A 19,672-nucleotide genomic window follows, 5' to 3' on the forward strand; every position below is an offset into this window, starting at 1 on the left:
AAACGACTCACAGACCCGGTACCGGTCCGAGGCCTGGGGGTTGGGGACCGCTGTTGTAAGGGACACTGTGTTTACTAATGTGCTGTATGTGAAACCTTAAAAAGTGGTATCTGAGATAGGAGTTAAAAATGTTTTTGCTCATTATTGCCAAGTGCCCTCACCTTTTCTTTCAGTGTCTGTCTGGCTCTCATCAACAGATTTTAAGCAGAGGCTTTTAAGGTTGCTGTTTGGGGCTATTGACACAAGCTTCGCTGCCAACATACTGAATCCTCGGATTACTTTTTGTCCACATCAGTTTTAAGTAACATGGAAGCCTCTTCAAGAAGCTAAAATAAAGGATAAACATATACATATTAGCTTTGTACCATAATATATACCATTATATAGCAAACCAGAACAATCATTATTTCACACATAAATTATCATTAGAGAAGAAATTATAATTTTGCATTTGTTTACTTTAATTCTCAAGTACACATTGCTGTGCAAAAGGGATGTTTAGACTATTCTTCCCAAAAAACTATCATTGGCATCAGATTAGTCCAAAATTATCCTGTAGCATGAAAATAAAACCAAAGAGAAAGACATAGTCAATGTGGCAATTTCTGTTAGTGTTCTATTAGTGTACTTTTATTACTCATGAAATCTGCTGATTCAGTCACTTTGCCTGTCCTGTAGGTACGTGATTATTAGAAGTCTGTATAAATGTGCAGCACATCAGTACATATTCGTGTTTTGCTGTGCACTATTGTTATTGTTGTTTTTTGCTGCAGTTTTTGATAAAACACTCACCACAACAGGGATAGTGAGACATGGGAATTCTCGTAGAACCTCTTCAGTAGTATGCTGAAGAATGTAGTGTGTTCTGTACTTCTGTATTTTCCTGAGGTGCGTTCGAATGACATCCACATTTGGCCTAGTTTTTTGGCACTCTTGCTTAATCACTGATACATGTTGGTCGGTGCTCCTTTCATCCTCCCCATCGTCAAGAGGATTGATATCCTGGTTATTAAAAAGTTTAGCAAATATTGAGAGGAAAAACAAACAAACAATACTTTTAACTTTTATGTACAATTTAAAATGGCAAACAAACATTGAGCATATTTAACTTGCCTTGGTTTTTTTCAAAAGGATACAGGGCTGGATATCTGATGATCTTTTTCTTCCTGAATTTGGAACTGAGTATTTGTGTCTCATTTTTTCAATTTCCTCTACGTCTACTAGTGGTCTTCTTTCCTTTTTAAACTTGTTCCTGAGAGACTCATGCAGAGCATCGTACAAACGATAAAAATGTAACTAATTATTCATAAATAGGTGCAACTAGGTCCTCCCTTTATACAAGACATTTACCAGACAACTTTGAGTGACATAAAGCTGGTAGGTTTGCTGTAATCATGTCATAACCTAATTAGTTCCTATTTACAGATCTCTTCTTTAACTCTTAGGAGTTGATCGAACACATGATATAAAGGTTTGGAGCACTTTAGATTGGCTAAATACACTAGATAAAGTAGATAAAGTATTAATGGCATTATGTCCTACAAGCATACTCATCGTGATCTTTCAGTCTATATGTTAATACCTCTACCTTTTAATAATAATGTATACTTTATTGATCCCCACAGGGAAATTTCTCTCTTTGCATTTAACCCATTCACTCAGTGAAGCAGTGGGCAGCCACTAATCAGGCGCCCGGGGAGCAGTGTGTAGGGACGGTACCTTGCTCAACGGTACCTCAGGGTAGCCGTTCAGTTGATTCAAACCCCCGACCTTCCGATCATGGGATAACCACACTACCTACTGAGGCTATCCCTGCCCTATTTTCAAATTTAATTTTTTAAATACAAAAACTACACTATCCTGATACAAAGGCAAACAGAGCTAATATAATGCTGAATTTCACACCATTCACTTGAGAATTCACAGAGAAATGAAACATTAATTTAAAAGAGCAATTGATATTTTATTTATTGTTTGACCATACTGCACGAGATCTGCCTCAAAAATCACAATACTAATAATTGTATTGTAGTGGCCACAAGGGAACAGATAACCTCTGAATATGTAACAATGAAAATGTTAGCATGTTACACTCGTTAGCCAATAATTGGGCAATTCAAAGACAATTTGTTGGACAATTGTATCAATGTTTGCTTTTCAGGAATACTTACATATCCAGAGCCATAACTCTCCTTCAAAAAAGGAAAACTCAGAAGGACAGTCCTCAGAAGCTCTACATACTGCACATGAGAGGGATACCTGCAAATTTTGAATGATGAACTTAAATTCTGATGTACATACTGTATTTTAAATGAATCAAATCTTAATTATATATAGACTTACATTGTCTCATTACTCAAGTGGTCAAACAGTGCTTGAATAAGCATGTTTTTGAGTCTGTTCTTGGTGGGTGACTTTAGTGCTGCATCTTTATTGGTCAACGCAGTGAGCACAGCTGGAGGAAACTGCACTTTGCAGTAAACATAGGTTGGAGTGCTGACACAGTATGCTTTTCTTTGTGTTGCCTTCCACTGCAAGAAGAAGTAAGAAGTATGTTTAGAGTTTGTTACAAGACATGAATATGCGTGTCCTTGTGTCCTGCATCAGGAATATCCGCATATTTAAAACGTACAATAACAGCTGCTGAACTACAGAAACAGAATCATAACAGAGAGTAAGAGTGGCTGTGACATTTCAATTTGAAAGTAAATGGGTGTGTGATGCACATCAACGCTGGAGAAACAGAACAGGGCTTGCGCAACCCCTTGTCCCCCACCCTCCAACACCGTAAACCTAGGGGAGGGGAAACACTGGATAGTATGAATGTACAATTCAGTGAATCAACCAGTCAACTTAAGACTCACTCTTTCAGCTTCTCTACAGCAGACAAAAATTTCACTTGGTCTTTCACTTTGGAAAAAGACGCTCACTCATTCTTTCAGTCATCTGCAGAAGTGTCGATCCATCGATTTCATTGTCTGTGGCACAGAAAAAACAATAAGACACAATCAAAACAGAATGAGCATGTCGAAGATAGAGAATAAAAATATTATAAAACATTACTAAAAAGACAGCTATGAGTTCATTAGTGACTATAGATGATGACAGACCTGTGGAATAGCCAAAAAGTGGTTAAAATCATTTTTAACAGTGGTTGACAACTCCTAACTAAAAAGTCATGGTTTAGGGATGTATCTTACCTAACTTTGGTATGGACTGCCTTTAAAAGGTCGGTGGATAAGTGTAATGAAGTCTTGACCATCACCTCTGTATGCGTCCAAAGCATGAAAGTCTACCTCATCCCCAGGCTTGAATATCAGCATATCATCAGTCTCTCTGATGTGTATGATTGAAGGTGTCTTATAAACTCCAGTGTTGTGAAAAGTTTTCCAAAAGAAACCAGTTGGCCCTGATATACACAATCAGGACTATTTTCACAAACAGTGGAATTTGCTCTGCAATGCACAAGTTCCAAAATGAAGAAACCTCCAACTGCATATTTTACAGAGTTTAAAATGATGCATTTACTTGTCCAGAGTTTCTCATCCACAGTAACAGCTGTCTCCAAGTTTTGCAAACAAATCTGCAAGTTCACTGGAAGTTCTTGAAGTGATAAGTTATTAACTGCTGTTTGTGTATGATCGCTCCTGATGATCCGTTCAGGCTGCCACTCCCAGCATTGACGAAGCTGATTCCTCTTTGCCAAAGTCTGACAAATATTAATATAGTTATTGGTGATTCTTGCTACCGTCTTGAAATATTGATGTCTGGCTTCAAACCTCATGCACCAATGAGAGCGGAGTGACCCATAATCAAGGATGAGCCGAGGATAATGTAGCAGAAAATGCAGCTTGGGTGTAAACACACCAGGAAACAGATTGTTGAAATCTGTCAAAAAGTAAGTGATCAGTTCATGTAGATTACTAATCCAGTCAGTGCTGATGGTTGGAGCAAGAATAATCTCTCCTATTTCTCGAACCAAAAGATAAAGCTGCCAAAACTTGTTACCCTTTTCAATCCTGGAGCCTATGAGGAAAGGCAGAGTCCTAAATAATGTCCATTTCTCAACAGCAGTTCCAGAGATATTTCCATCCAGTGCTACCTTCTCAGGTATTAGAGCAGGTTTGGAGGTGCAGTCATTCTGTCCAAAACTAAAAGTCCTTATGCTGTCATTCACCTCTTGGATAGTAACGGTTTTGTCCTCGTGCAAGGCTTTTAAAACAGACTTCAAAACAAGAGGAATGACCCCCTCAAGAAAATCATGCATTACATCAGGTGGGAATGCATTTGTGGTATCAAAATATGACAGCTTGTTGAAGGCACATGGGCCAGTTACACCATACACTGACCTACAGTGGGGGTCATCTTCAACACATTGCAGATGGTATGCATGAACAGTCTTTGTCCTAAGAACACAATCTCCCTCACTAATGATCCTAGACAGGTCCTTGTAATGACACATACAAAACCTGCATATTCTACCATTACTGAATGAGCAGCTAAAACCTGCAAGTGTGTGAGAGGTTAGGTTGTCTGCAGATATTGTGGCCAGACCACCTTTGATGCAGTACTGTCTGTCTTCAAATTTTAATGGTAATCCACGTTCTTGCAAAACCTGTAGGTCACAAATTAATGGTTCTAATATTTTCTCAAATCCATATGTTTTCACCAATCTATGTTTGACAAGTATCAACAGATGAATATGTCTTAAAACAGATCTGTCTTTTGGTGGAATATTTCCCAAAGTAAAATAAAATGCAGACACTTTATGTAGACGTTTCTTTGATCCTAATGGATTAGCAACTTCAAATTCATCACTGTACAACTGAATTCTCAAATGTGGGTTGTCTGTGTTTAAAAAAATCACTTTCTTTGTAAATTTTCCCATCACTAAAATCTGTTAAGGTTTCAGGAGCACGGGATTCTGGCCTAAAAATTTGTCTTAAAATGTTAGGATCATCACATATTAATTCTAAGACTTTTAGAAGTGGAATATACTGAAAAGTGTCCTGTTTCCCAGTAAAAGGATCTATCCCCAGGATACATTCAACAGGTTCAATCAAGTTTAATTTCTCAACACAGTATCTGTCTAGTAGGGGTGCAACGATATTCGTATCGATATTGAACCGTTCAATACAGTGCTTTCGGTTCGGTACGCATATGTATCGAACAATACAACATTTGTAATTTATTTTATCAATTTTCCTTCTGACGATGCTGTCTGTGTTGAGCGCTCAGTGAATCTGTGTTCGACTACTCCGCCTAGGCTGCACTGTCGAGCGCAGATCCACTGAGCGCTCAACACAGACAGCATAGTCAGAAGGAAGAGCGCAGGGCAAGCTAGCGAGACAGAAGTTAAGCTCTACTTGCAACAGGCAAATTGAACCTCATTCAGATCTGGCGTTTGGAATTATTTTGTTTTTCATGTGACGTATGACCCTGAAGGTAAGCGAGTCATGGACTAAAGTAAAACAGTATGTTGGATGTGCCATGCAATGCTCAATTACATTGGTGTGAACTAGTGTGTTAGCGCAGTTAGCTCGTTAACGTGTTTGCCGTCTAGCCCCATGCACGGAGCGATCGGCGGTAGCTCGTTAACAGAGATTTGCCGTGTTGTGGCGTTAAGGTCATTTCAACGAGATTAACCTGAAAGCACTAGTGGGAACACAACGAATATGACTGCACATTTACGCCGACATCATCCTAGTGCAAAGACAAGTGGAAGCAGACAAAAAAAAGCAAGCATGCTACTAACTTTAGCCGAGTCATTTAGACAGCTGTTAGCACATGATTCTCCTTATGCTGCTGAGAATATAGCCCAGAAGAAGCGGATAGTATAGCTTTTATTTTGGAAAGAGCCATTTCTCTGTAATAAACTCTCTTTTCCAAAGATGAGTGATTCCTCAATCAGATACAGGGCTTGCAATATCGCTAGCCCGACGTCCCGGACCTAGCGATTTTTTCAGTCGGGCTACCAAAATCTCTCTTCCCTGCCCGTCGGGCTATTGTAGGAAAAATATATGTCAGTGCTTTTGCATTCTTTCAGAAATGTAGCTGGGTAATTATGTCATTGGCATCGGTGAGCCACTGTCAATATGTGACATATTGAAGTCGCGTTTGAATTTGCGCTTGTTTTTTTGCTTTCACTTTGCAATCGTGCGAACTGTGTATAGAGAGCGACAGCACTGATCTGTGAGTGATGATAATTTGTGCACCAATTCCTCTGACATTGTCTTATTAATCGTTAGCTTACTATGCAAACATGACAAGTGAAATCTCCTGCAGCAAGCTTAAACATGTGAGAGGTTGATCGCGCAGAGAATCGCTGAGCTTATGTGAGTGCCTGTGTAAAAGCAGCACGATATATATTTTAGTTCTGCTGAGCCAAATAAGACAGGTCAGAGTGAAGAAGTGACAGCCAAAGAAAAGCTTACCACAAAACGGAGAAGTTATGACAAATCAGACTATAAGGCAAAAAGAAAGTGCAGCTTTATGGTTTCATGGACAAAAGAATTTCTGTGGCTGCAATATGATGAGCTAAATAACCAGGGCTGCACATAAGTGGTCCGCAGGTGCGCATTCGCTGTCAAAATAAAAAACACGCACAAGGGTTGGGGTTAAATTTAAAAACTGTACTTTTGAGTTAAAATATATATTTATAATTTTAATAAATGACAAATTAAAAATGCATGAACATTTTTTTGTATCGAAAAAATATCGAACCGTGACACCAAAGTATCGAACTGAACCAAACCGTGAATTTTGTGTATCGTTGCACCCCTACTGTCTAGTTGATATGTGTTGCTGACTGCACTGAAGCAATGTTCTACCAAACTATTGTCATCAATATAATGAAAACTTGATATATCAAAATTAAGAGTCTGCAAACATTTAGTAAATATCTCCCTATAGTTTTCAATAAAATACTTGAAAAGTGACTCTACTTCACTAAGAACAAATGTTTGAACTTTTCTATTTACAATACTTTTCTCTTGAAGATTCAAGGAAAACAATGCCAGTTGTTTTCTCACAGTCTCTGTAAAGTTCTCTATAAGTTCACTCAGAGTTCGTTCAGATGATTGGGGAAATTCAACAGTTTCCTGGATGACAGGGTCACAGTCTGGGGCCGACTCTAATCCTTGTTTCTGATATTTATGTTTCTTCCTTATGTGATTTTTCAAGGATTTCACAGACAAAAACTTTCTGGGACAGTCTTCTAGTCCGCAGACAATGAAGAATCCACATTCACTTTCATTGTATATCTGTTGATGTTTCAGCAGTTTTTCATATGTTGGTTTTCTTGTGGAGCATCGTGGACACTGATATGGCACATCCATAGAAATGCTCACCTACAAAGACCTGTTGATAATCTGCCAATTCATTTTCCCCAAGCCAAAGAGATACTTCTCCAACAGTCCACTGCTGAGCCATGATCTATTAAAACAAAACAAAAGGCCATTACATTGTTTTATTCTGTGACATCAAAAACGTATTTATTTATTTTTTGTTCATTCATTTTCTAAGCCGCTTTATCATCATAAGGATCGGAGGGGTGCTGGAGCCTATCCCAGCTGTTTTTTTTAGGTGGGGTAGACCCTGGACAGGTTGCCAGTCCATGGCAGGGTCGTCATTCAGATATGTATGTTTGGATTGTGGGTGGAAACCCACACAGAAACAGGGAGAACATGCAAACTCCACACAAAAAGGCACCCGGTTGACCCCAGGAATTGAACAGAGTCTTTCTAGCTGTGAGGCAGCAGCGCTAACCACTATACCACCGTTTATTCTAACTTTTAAGCCATCTTCAGATAAATATTGATTATTTTATCCTTTGGATTATCTGGTCTTGTTAGTATAATGACCTCTTTTTTGCCTAATATATGATGTTGGATAAATGAAATGTACATAAAAAAAATTTAACTATACTAAAAACGGACATTATCTTGGTAACATCAAATGACTGGAGCATAATTTGTCAACTACTCTGAAAATAAGTTATACAGTAACAGTCAAAGACACAACTTCTCATGTGTCACATTTCTATTTATTCAAAACACTTGTGCATTGCTGTATTTTATACAGCTACTCCACAATTCAAAGTACAGGCTACTGAATTTCTGAGTTTCTAGACCAGACACAGAGCTCACACAACAGGCTTCAGGCGCCATTTTGGTGACTTTAACAATATTATCAATTTTAATATCTGTCTAGCTGACATTAGTTTATGTACGCAGCACGCAATAGAGCCACATATTTTAGAGGCCAAATTAATTGGGAGCACCTTCACTTAATTGTAACAGTGGTTTTGTTAGGAAAACAGTTCTATATACCAGATACTAAACTGCGTTAACGTCAAAGGCTAACGTATCTAACCATTACTGTTAGCACAACATTAACAGCAAGCTACAATGACGAGTAACAAAAACAAAACAATAAAAAGGTTTTATGAAAATGTTTTACCTTTTCCAACAGTCCAGGAATCCAAAATCATTTAAAGACCAGCAGGTACTGAAGACTTTTATCCACTGGCAACGTCCGAGAGAAAGTTTTTTCCCTTAGAAAGTTCAAGGCTCGCGCGATCCGTGTGCGCATGCGCGTCCCTACAGTTGCCCCCCCCCCCCCCTTTTGGTTGTACGACGTGTTCTAGCGTCTCTCTCTCTCTCCCTGTCTCTCTCTCTCTCCCTGTCATTTATTTGGCTTGACACAAATAATAATAAATTGCGCAGTGATAAACAAGTACTCAGATCACATGTGCAATTATTATTTATTTATATTATTTTATAATTTGACTTTACATACTGCTGGGTGGTTTGTAAAGTTCACAGTAACTAGTATTATCATTATGCTATATATATATATATATATATATGTGTGTGTATGTGTGTGTGTATATATATATATATATATATATATAGTACTGTAGAATAATAGATTCAGAATACATTCTATCTATATATCTATAGAAATATATATAGATATATATATAGATATATATCTATATATAGATGAGACGAGAGGGATCTGATATAGATGCGTATCTGAATCTGGTCTAATATCCCCCGGATGGATTGTTAATTTATAAATTCACCATATCATAAACGTCTTAATAATAAATTATATATTCTGTTACCACATTATTTTTGATCAGTGGGTTTGCAGGGTGGTAGCTGGGGGTCTTTAGGCTTTGGCCCCTACCCCTGCCACCAGAATATTTTTAAGCAAGTGTTTCTAACTTTAATTTGAATATTCAGTATCCCACCATCTGCAGCCCCTCCCCCCGCACACAAACAAAACACACAGTATAATTCACACCCTCATTAAAGTGAATATTATTTATTCAATTCAATTCAATTCAATTCAATTTTATTTATATAGCGCCAAATCACAACAAAAGTCGCCTCAAGGCGCTTCATAGATACAGAGAAAAACCCAACAATCATATGACCCCCTATGAGCAAGCACTTTGGCGACAGTGGGAAGGAAAAACTCCCTTTTAACAGGAAGAAACCTCCGGCAGAACCAGGCTCAGGGAGGGGCGGGGCCATCTGCTGTGATTGGTTGGGGTGAGAGAAGGAAGACAGGATAAAGACATGCTGTGGAAGAGAGACAGAGATTAATAACAGATATGATTCAATGCAGAGAGGTCTATTAATACATAGTGAGTGAGAAAGGTGACTGGAAAGGAAAAACTCAATGCATCATGGGAATCCCCCGGCAGCCTACGTCTATTGCAGCATAACTAAGGGAGGATTCAGGGTCACCTGGTCCAGCCCTAACTATATGCTTTAGCAAAAAGGAAAGTTTTAAGCCTAATCTTAAAAGTAGAGATAGTGTCTGTCTCCCGAATCCAAACTGGAAGCTGGTTCCACAGAAGAGGGGCCTGAAAACTGAAGGCTCTGCCTCCCATTCTACTTTTAAATACTCTAGGAACAACAAGTAGGCCTGCAGAGCGAGAGCGAAGCGCTCTAATAGGGTGATATGGTACTACAAGGTCATTAAGATAAGATGGGGCCTGATTATTTAAGACCTTGTATGTGAGGAGCAGGATTTTGAATTCAATTCTGGATTTAACAGGAAGCCAATGAAGGGAAGCCAAAACAGGAGAAATATGCTCTCTCTTTCTAGTCCCTGTCAGGACTCTTGCTGCAGCATTTTGGATTAGTTGAAGGCTTTTCAGTGAGTTTTTTGGACATCCTGATAATAATGAATTACAGTAGTCCAGCCTGGAAGTAATAAATGCATGAACTAGTTTTTCAGCGTCACTCTGAGACAGGATATTTCTAATTTTAGAGATGTTGCGCAAATGGAAGAAAGCAGTCTTACATATTTGTTTAATATGTGTGTTGAAGGTTTATGCCATTTTACACCAACAAACTCAGATTTCTAAGGATGAAGAACCTTTTGTTCTTTAAAGAACCATTTGTAATAGCTAAAGAACCATCTTCAAAATAAAAAGGTTCTTTGACGTATGATGGCTCTTTAAAGAACCATAGAGACATCAGAAGAACCATTTAAGAACCCTAATTTTTCTGAGTGTGGGATGACCCTTAACCTCAAACTCCACCCTCCCTCTCTCTCTCTCTCTCCCTCTCTCTCTTACCCCTTTCTCTCGCTCTCCCTCCCTCTCCCCCTCCCTCCCCCATCTGAGGCTCATCACAGTGGAAACCTCATGCCCAGGATGCTAAAATAATCCCTTTTTCAGGGCACCAAGTTGGGGACATGGTTCCTTGAGCCGGGAGCAGGGATGGCCTGTGCATTGGTGCTCGATTGCCTGCGGCAATCGAGCCCCCATCTTACCTTCTCCTACCCTAAAAACAGTGATTAAATTAATTTGGCTTTAAAATTCATTAAAAGTAATTTCATAGAGTGCAAATATGTTATTTTTGGCTAAAAAACAGTTAAAATGTCATGCAGATTAAAAAATAAAGACCAAATTCATTTTTACCAAACAAAAGTTAAAAAAGACGAATGGGATTTTACACAGCCGAGGGGAGAATATAAAAGGCGGAGCTCGCACAGGAGCTCATTTTCCACTCTGCACTCGATGAGAGCACATCTCTGCCAGTCAAACTGTTGCCAGCTAACCTAGCTTACAGTTTTCTGTGTGCTACACCTGAAGAAGACCGTGTACGGTCGAAACGTGTTTTTTTGTGTTTATTTTTAAATAAACTGTTTTTTTGGCACACCTTCCTTTGTTGTTTTTTGTTTTTCCGTGACTTTTTCCTTTCCACATTTTAGAAAGTGTTTTTTGTTCATATTAAAATTAAATATATTTTTTTGAAGCGCATTTTATTTTTTGAAAAAAAAAGAAAAACGAAAAAAGGACTGGACGCCATGGAAGACGGCTGGACGGTGGTGCGCTAGGCCGCCGGCGCCAACGTGACCGCCAAGTCTTCTGGGACGGGTACGGAGGGCCGCAGGGAGGGATGGACCGCGCACGCTCCTTTTCCTCTCGGAGAAGGGATTATCTTCCCCATCCTAACTCCAGATTGACACGAGCTGATCGGTGGAGTCATGGGGAAAATATTGGCTTGTGATCTACGTTACAGAAAGACAGAGAGAGGTCAGATGAAAGGTATTTTATTTACACACTAAACTAATCTGATATCCCATTTTCAGCAAATGAAATGAAACACAAAATGTATTTTTATTTCATTTTATTTATTTTTTTATTTTGGTGTGGCACTGTTTATTAACTTAAAATGTCCTGCTGTAATTGGACATTTTAAGTTAAGAAACGGTGCCAAACTGACTCAGTGTCAGACTCAGGTACTTCTAGCTTCACATTGTTTTCCAGGAGACAAGATTCTGTTTTGTCAAAGTCTTTTGTATCAGCTGTGAAGTTTGCTGTGTCTATTGTTTCGAGTTGTGTGTTTGAATTGCCCACAGATATGCAGTCTAGGGCTGCTTCAGCCTCCAGTCCTGGAGTTTCTAAGTTTTCATTATCACCGTGGTCATCCGCAGAGCTTTCATTTAGGATGCTGTCCTTTGCTCCTGTATCCTCTGTTTTCTCAGGGCAGTCTGTGCCCATGGACTGAAGACAGACCTCAGAGGTCTGCATGGAGGTTGGATCTCCATTCTCTGTGGGTTCCCTGGTTGATCTCACTAACATTTTACAAAACTTCAGCATGTCTGTTAACAAAGTGGAAAGCAGACGAAAGTCACAGTACTCTGGTTTGAATGGTACCAGAGATTCCCACTGTGGTACAATTGTACCAAAAAAGTGGTTGATGACTAACTCCCAAGTTTCCACTGAGGTGTAAGTGAGTGGAGTATTCATGTTAAAGTCTGTACTATTTAAACTCTGAATTGGAGAAGTGGGATTCATTTGATGTGTAGTTGGAGTTGTGCTAGACACGTGTGCTCTTTGTAAACTAAATGCGCTTAAATTACACTCGCTGCTCTGATGCATAAATGCTTTGTGAACTGAGCTTTACTGGAATTGTGGAGGGGTATTTAATACTTCGCATGTCAGAAGCCACGCCCACCCCGAAGAACGCTTTGATAGATCAAAGCAGGCAGCCAGTGTGACGTCACACGCAGTTCTTGGCCCGAAGAAAACTGTTTAAAGTTAAAAAATAATAATAATAATAAATTCTGTTTAAAGTAAGTATTAGCTCTCATGTGGCTCATTTATCAATAACAAAGAACCTTAAACGTTTTTTTAGGTTAACAGCGATAATATATCCATAAGCACCCCAAGGTGAAGAAATACAGACAGGCTTTGAATGCTACCTTGTTTTCATTGTCGCTAATAAAGTCTCGTACAAACGTCAGCTAACGACAGGAGCGAGAACAGCCTGGAAAGCCTTAAGATAGATAAAATAAATATAACTTTGATATGAACTAGTCTTTTTGTTGTTATTTCGTTATTGTATTTTGTGGCGTGGTGGCGGGGAAAAAACTCAACTAAGTATATCTGGTATACTTATCTGGTAGTATATCCTAAATGTATATGTCATCCAGGGAAGGACGGATGTTGTTTTGCTTTGCTGTATTTTAATGTGAAGTGTGCTTATTTATTTTTTTATATTGCATGTTTTGGTTATACCGTCAATGTGTCCTGGAGAGACTCCGCCCTTTTCCCCCGTTTTACTAATTTGACACTGTCATGTATTGATATGGCTATGTCTTAATGGGATGACCTTTGAACCGGAGGTTGTTGTCCGAAGGAAGCCCCGTTAAGTGGCTAGTTGTAAGATGGACAGTGTGCAATAAAGCAACATAAAGACCGTGCTTTATGTCCTGATTCAATTCAGAGTGCTCTGCCTAATTTAGTAATAAGGTGGGCACACAACAATGGCGACGAGGATGACACGGACCTGGATTTGTTTTTGTGAGAAGTAGACCCAGCGGCGGCACGGTGTTAGCGAAAAACTTGTGGGCTAACATGGAAAAGTCGGGTATTCAACCGTTCGCCTGCTACACTGATCCAGCTACGCTCGGACCGAGATGGACGCGCTGGTTAACATCCTTCGAGTTGTTTGCTGATGGGAAAGGTCTTATTTTGACGGATGATGCTACAGACGCGATCAGACAGCGGAGACGCGCTCTTCTACTGTACATGGCCAGACAGGACGTGCAGGACGTCTTCTCCACTCTACCACAGACGGGAGAGGCAAATGATTACACCGCTGCGGTGACTGCGCTCAACACTTATTTTGTTCCTCAAGTGAATGCAGCATATGCACGCCAAACTTTCCACAAATTGTCCCAAACACCAGGTGAGACTGTGCAACAATTTTGTACACGTTTGAGGCGAGCTGCAAAGGACTGTGACTTTCAAGGTGACAATGATAACCAGATACGGGACGCTATCCTGAGTAAATGCACTTCTGAATATGTACGGAGAAAGCTGCTTGAGGAGGGTCCAGGCTTAACTCTAACTCGCTCGTTGGAGATGGCTTCACACTGTGAACGCGTGGAGGAGCAGATGGTGGCGATGAGCGTCGCCGGGGAAAAGACAGGAGAGGACACGGTCAGCCGGATTTTTACAGCAAAGAAAGAGAAGAACAACAGACCAAAAGGAAAAATGAAAGATGATAATAAAACAGACAGACAGTGTTACAGGTGTGGTTATACTGACCACATGGGCAAAGATCCCAAATGCCCAGCACGAGGACAAACATGTCACAAGTGTAATGGTAAGGACCACTTTTCAAAAATGTGTCGTGCAAAAAGACAAAAGAAACAAAATGTGAATGCTGTTGAACAAGATGATTATGCATTTACTGTAAATGATGATAATGTACCTGAGAAACTTACCTTTTCTGTTGGGGGAATAGAGTTGAAAATGTTAGTTGACTCTGGAGTAGGGATGGGTATCGTTTAGGTTTTATCCGATACCGGTGCCAAACCGGTACTTTTGAAACGGTGCCGGTGCTTAAACAGTGCTCAAACCGGTGCTTAAAGAATGGAGAACACAAAATTGGTCCAAAAACCTCCCATGTTCAGCTGTTTTTTTGTAAAAAGATAACAATGTTAGCCTTTTCTGCAGCTAATTCAAATTCAAATTCAAATTTTATTTGTCACGTACACAGTCATACACAGTCCGATATGCAGTGAAATGCTTGGACAACTGCTCGTGACCTAAAGAAAACAAAAAAGGAAAAGGCTATGAATAAGATAGGAAATAAATATGAAAAATTAAAAAGGGAAATAAATATGAAAAATTAAAAAGGGTAAATTTTACTAGAAAGGAATAAAATATAAATTAAGGTTAAAAATGAAATAACTGTACAACACAAATTAGAACGAAGGGTAAATTTAACTGAGAAAGAATAAGATAAAATATATAAATTGAAGTTGAAAATAAAATAACTGTACAACAAAATACACAATACACAATATAGAACTATATAAGAATGTATGAAGAAATATAAATAAATATATACACAATAACAGCAGCTGTACAAATATTAACTGGAAATGAAGAATATAGTGTCCAGTGTTGTGCAATCCACATTATGTCTTCTGCAGTGCAAATATGCTTAAAGTGATTTAAGTGATGAAGTGAAAACAATGTCCAGAATGTCCAGTGTGTGTGTAAGAACTGTATGTGTGGGTCAGTATTGTGTGGTGGTGTGATTGAGAGACCGTATCGCCTGCGGGAAGAAGCTCCTCCTCAGTCTCTCTGTGTTGGTCTTCAGGGAGCGGAATCGCTTTCCTGACCTCAACAGAGAGAACAGTCTGTTGTTGGGATGGCTGAGGTCCTTCACGATCTTCCTGGCCTTGGTCCAGCACCGCCTGCTGTAGATTGAGTGCAGGTCAGGGAGCTCGGAGCAGATGGTGCGCTCAGCTGATCGCACAACCCTCTGTAGAGCTCATCTGTCCTGCATGGTGCTGTTCCCAAACCAGGTTAAGATGTTTCCCGTCAGGATGCTCTCTATGGTGCAGGAGTAAAAGTTCCTGAGCACCTTGGAGGGCAGTTGGAAGTCTCTCAAGCGTCTGAGGTGGTAGAGACGCTGACGGGCCTTTTTCACCACGGTGTTGATGTGACAGGACCATGACAGGTCCTGCGTGATGTGAACTCCGAGGTATTTGAAGCTGTCCACTCTCTCCACTGGGCACTCGTTGATGACGGGGGTCTGGTAGTTCCTCTCCTGCTTAGTGCTGAAGTCCACTATCAACTCCTTTGTCTTACTGACGTTTAGAAGGAGGTTGTTCCTCTGGCACCAGTTCTCCAGATTCCTAATCTCCTTCAGGTAGGCCGTCTCGTTGTTATCAGAGATCAGGCCCACCACGACGGTGTCGTCAGCAAACTTGATGATGGTGGTGGAGCTGGTAGTGGCCACACAGTCATATGTGTACAAAGAGTACAGCAGGGGGCTCAGAACACACCCCTGGGGGGCTCCAGTGCTGAGAGTGGTGGAGGCTGAGACATGTCCGCCCATCCTTACTGCCTGTGGTCTGCCAGTTAGGAAGTTGGAGATCCACTGACACATAGATGAGCTGAGTCCCAGATGCTCCAGCTTGGTGGTGAGTGTGGAGGGAATTATGGTGTTAAATGCAGAGCTGTAGTCTATGAAGAGCATTTTAACATAATTCCCCCTTCTAGTGTCCAAGTGAGTGAGTGATGTGTGGAGGAGATGAGAGATGGCATCGTCTGTGGAACGATTTGGACGATAAGCGAACTGTAGTGGGTCCAGTGTGTCTGGTAGTGAAGAAATGATGAAGTCTCTGACCAGGCGTTCAAAACACTTCATCACTACTGAGGTGAGGGCTACAGGGCGATAGTCATTGAGAGAAGCAGGGTGGGGTTTCTTCGGGACAGGAACAATGATGGACTCTTTGAAGCATGTGGGGATCACCGACTGAGATAAAGAGATGTTGAATATCTCAGTGAACACAGGAGCTAGCTGGTATGCGCAGTCTCTTAGGATACGACCTGGGATGCCGTCTGGTCCTGCTGCTTTCCTGGTGTTCACTCTTTTGAAGGCTCTCCTTACTTCATGCTCGGAGATGACGAGCACATTTCCGGTGCTGGCAGTATCTTCCTGTCTGCAGCCGTTAGCGCCGCTAACACTAGCATTGTTGGAGTCCTTAGCTGCAGCCTCGAAGCGAGCATAGAAAGTGTTCAGCTCGTCTGCCAGAGTCACGGCCGCGTTCGTCATACCGGTTGTTGGTACTTTATAGTCCGTTATTGTCCTTAGTCCCCGCCACAGGCTCCTAGAGTCACTCTGTTGGAGTTGTGACTCTAGTTTCCTCCCGTAGCGCTGCTTCGCCTCTTTCACCGCCCTCCGCACGTTATATGACGTGGCTTTGTACGGGTCCATGTCCCCCGTCGTGAGTCCCGTGTTGTAGGCAGCGGTGCGGGATCTCAGAGCGTCGCGGATGGTTTTATCCACCCACGGCTTCTGGTTGGGAAACGTTGTGATAGTCTTTGTCTCCACGGTATCATCCGCTAGTTTCCCGATGAATCCCACAACCGCTTCCGTAAACACGTTGACATCATCATCGGCGCTGTTTCTGAACATGCCCCAGTCTGCGTCATCGAGTGCGTCCTGTAACGCGGCCACCGATTGATCAGTCCAGCGCGCAACCTTCCTCTGAACCGGAACTTCCTGTTTCAGCCTTTGTTTGTATTTTGGCATGAGGAAGATGGCGGCGTGATCAGATTTGCCAAACGGGGGGCGGAAGCTCTTGGCTGGAAGCAGTGCTTAAACAATGGAAAAAACACAAACTTTGTCCAAAAACCTCTCATGTTTAACTGTTTTCCACTTTTTCTTTGGTCATTTTAGCCTTTTTGGCCAGGGTGAAGGGAGTATCTGCCATCAAACAAGAAGACAGCCGCATGTAGCTATGATGATGTTTGCTAGTTCACCTTACATGCATTAATGTAATAACGTGGTTAGCCTACACAACGTAAATTACACACGAACAACATTAAGCTACTCGTCCAGAGAAGAACGGCTGCTGCTGCCATCATCATCCGTCATCATTTCTGCTACACTGGCAGGGCTAGGGGCCAGGACTCTCCTCTTCGGGTTTTTGGGGGATGTTGCTCCGGGTCCGATAACAGGCAACCCACCCACAGTAGATGTGCACGGTGTGAGGTCTCGCAGCAAGCTATCAAATACGGCGCATTTCTCGGCTTTTAAAAAAAAACGCTATGCGTCGCCAGGTGTTTCATCGAATTTGAGGTGTTACCTCCTTTGACAGTATCACAGTATCAGCTTAAAGCACTTGTTGAAGGCTGCTGAGTTTGCATATTTTGCTGTGAAGTACAGCCATACTTTTGACCGCTTCGCCTTGGGCATTTATAATCTGTAGCTCTGCTCTAAAAGAATGTACGTACCTGGACCCGCCTACTATCCTCGGAAACGTAAAATGATTGGCTAGAATCTAAAGTGTATCACAGCTCAGGAAAAAAAAGCACCGAAATAAAGTACTGAAATGTGCGCTGCTTTTCGGTCTGGTTACTACCGTTTATGTCAGAACACCGGTACCCATCCCTACTCTGGAGCTACAAGTAATGTGATGGGAAAAAACATATGGGAAAAGCTAAAAGCTGAAAAGATAAAATGTCACTCATATGTACCCAAAGAGCAGAGGAATTTATATGCATATTCCTCAGCACAAGCACTCACGGTTAAAGGTGCATTCAGATGTGAAATCAAGATTGGTGACAGGACTGAAGAGGCTGAATTTATTGTGATTAGAGGTAATGGTGAACCACTCCTGGGGAAAAAGACTGCCATAAAGTTAGGAGTGTTGAAAATAGGTGAAAATGTGGCGGCTGTCACAGATTTAAAGCACACCCTTAAAGAAAAGTATCCAAAAGTGTTCAAAGGAGTAGGAAAGCTAAACACCAAACAGATCAGCCTGTACATTGATCCAAATGTGAAACCAGTAGCACAGCCACTGAGGCGCATACCTTATCATTTGAGGGATGCAGTGGAGAAAAAGATCAATGAACTAATTGACATGGACATTATAGAACGTGTAGAAGGACCTACACCTTGGGTAAATCCTGTAGTGGTACTCCCAAAGAAATGTGACAAAGATATCAGAATGTGCTTAGACATGAGAAAAGCAAATGAGGCAATAATCAGGGAAAGATACCCCATACCCACTGTGGATGAAATCTTGCAAGGACTAAACGGCTCTGCAATCTTCACCAAACTCGATCTCAAGTGAGGATACCATCAGCTAGAGCTTACCCCGGAGTCAAGAGAGATAACTACATTTGCAATGCACAACGGAGTATACCGGTACAAAAGGCTAATATTTGGAGTCTCATCAGCTAGTGAGCAATATCAGCATGAAATTGCCAATGCACTAGCTGGCATTGAAGGAGTTGAGAAAATTTCAGATGATGTAATCATACACGCGCCAGACCAGGAAACCAATGATAAGCGCCTGCATGCTGTGATGAAGAGACTCTCTGACTGTGGCCTGACACTAAACTCAGAGAAGTGTCAGTTCAACATGGACAGACTCGTGTTCATGGGAATACTGCTGACACAGAAAGGCATTGGCCCGACTGAAGAAAGAGTGAGAGCTGTGGTGGAAGCTCGAGAACCGAAGAATGCTACTGAGGTGAGAAGCTTTCTTGGACTGGTAGGCTTCAGTAGCAGGTTCATACCACAGTTTGCTACACTCTCTGAACCACTAAGACGTTTAACTCGAAAAGAAACTATGTTTACATTCGGGCCAGAACAAAAGCAAGCAATTGAAAGACTAAAGACTGAGTTAGCCAGAGCAGGTACCCTAGCCTATTTTGACAAAGAAGCCCCAACCAGAGTCATAGCAGATGCAGGCCCTGTAGGCTTGGGCGCAGTGCTAATACAAATACAGAACGGAGAAGAGGTACCAGTGTGCTACGTAAGTCGGAGTTTAACAGACTGTGAGCGAAGATATTCTCAAACAGGAAGAGAAGCCCTAGCACTGGTATGGGCATGTGAGAGACTACATACATATGTGTATGGCAGGAAGTTTGACCTCATCACGGACCACAAGCCATTAGAGGTCATATACAGCCAGAAATCTAAACCTTGTGCACGCATAGAAAGATGGGTTCTCAGACTGCAACCATATGACTTTAAAGTAGTGCACATTGCGGGAAAACAAAACATTGCGGATTCACTGTCAAGACTGCTGTCTGACACCACGTCAAAAGAGATACATAAGCATGAATCTGAAGAATATGTGAGATTTGTTGCAGTTAATG

The 19,672-nt window shown here is 41.2% G+C and overlaps 1 protein-coding gene across 1 annotated transcript; it reads right to left on the reverse strand.

The window, feature by feature from the left end:
* Positions 1 to 268: 268 nt before the first annotated feature.
* On the reverse strand, positions 269 to 2,473 carry LOC120715312 (sterile alpha motif domain-containing protein 3-like). The gene is made up of 5 exons (XM_040002229.1): positions 2,344 to 2,473; positions 2,172 to 2,259; positions 1,114 to 1,275; positions 793 to 1,002; positions 269 to 326 (listed from the first exon to the last, which is right to left on the reverse strand). Exons 1-5 carry the CDS (start codon positions 2,385 to 2,387, stop codon positions 276 to 278), a joined length of 555 nt encoding a protein of 184 aa, XP_039858163.1. The 5' UTR covers positions 2,388 to 2,473; the 3' UTR covers positions 269 to 275.
* Positions 2,474 to 19,672: the final 17,199 nt, after the last annotated feature.

Source organism: Simochromis diagramma, unplaced genomic scaffold, assembly GCF_900408965.1.
Source record: "Simochromis diagramma unplaced genomic scaffold, fSimDia1.1 OVJJ01000431.1, whole genome shotgun sequence".
Lineage (NCBI taxonomy): Eukaryota > Metazoa > Chordata > Actinopteri > Cichliformes > Cichlidae > Simochromis > Simochromis diagramma.

Excerpts from the sequence above, each read along its gene's own strand:
- LOC120715312 (XM_040002229.1), bottom strand. The coding sequence starts at position 2,387 with ATGCTTATTCAAGCACTGTTTGACCACTTGAGTAATGAGACAAT. Across the intron at positions 1,276-2,171 it reads AGAGTTATGGCTCTGGATAT|GATGCTCTGCATGAGTCTCT; the intron begins GTAAGTATTCCT and ends TATCGTTTGTAC. Across the intron at positions 1,003-1,113 it reads TCCTTTTGAAAAAAACCAAG|GATATCAATCCTCTTGACGA; the intron begins GCAAGTTAAATA and ends TTTAATAACCAG.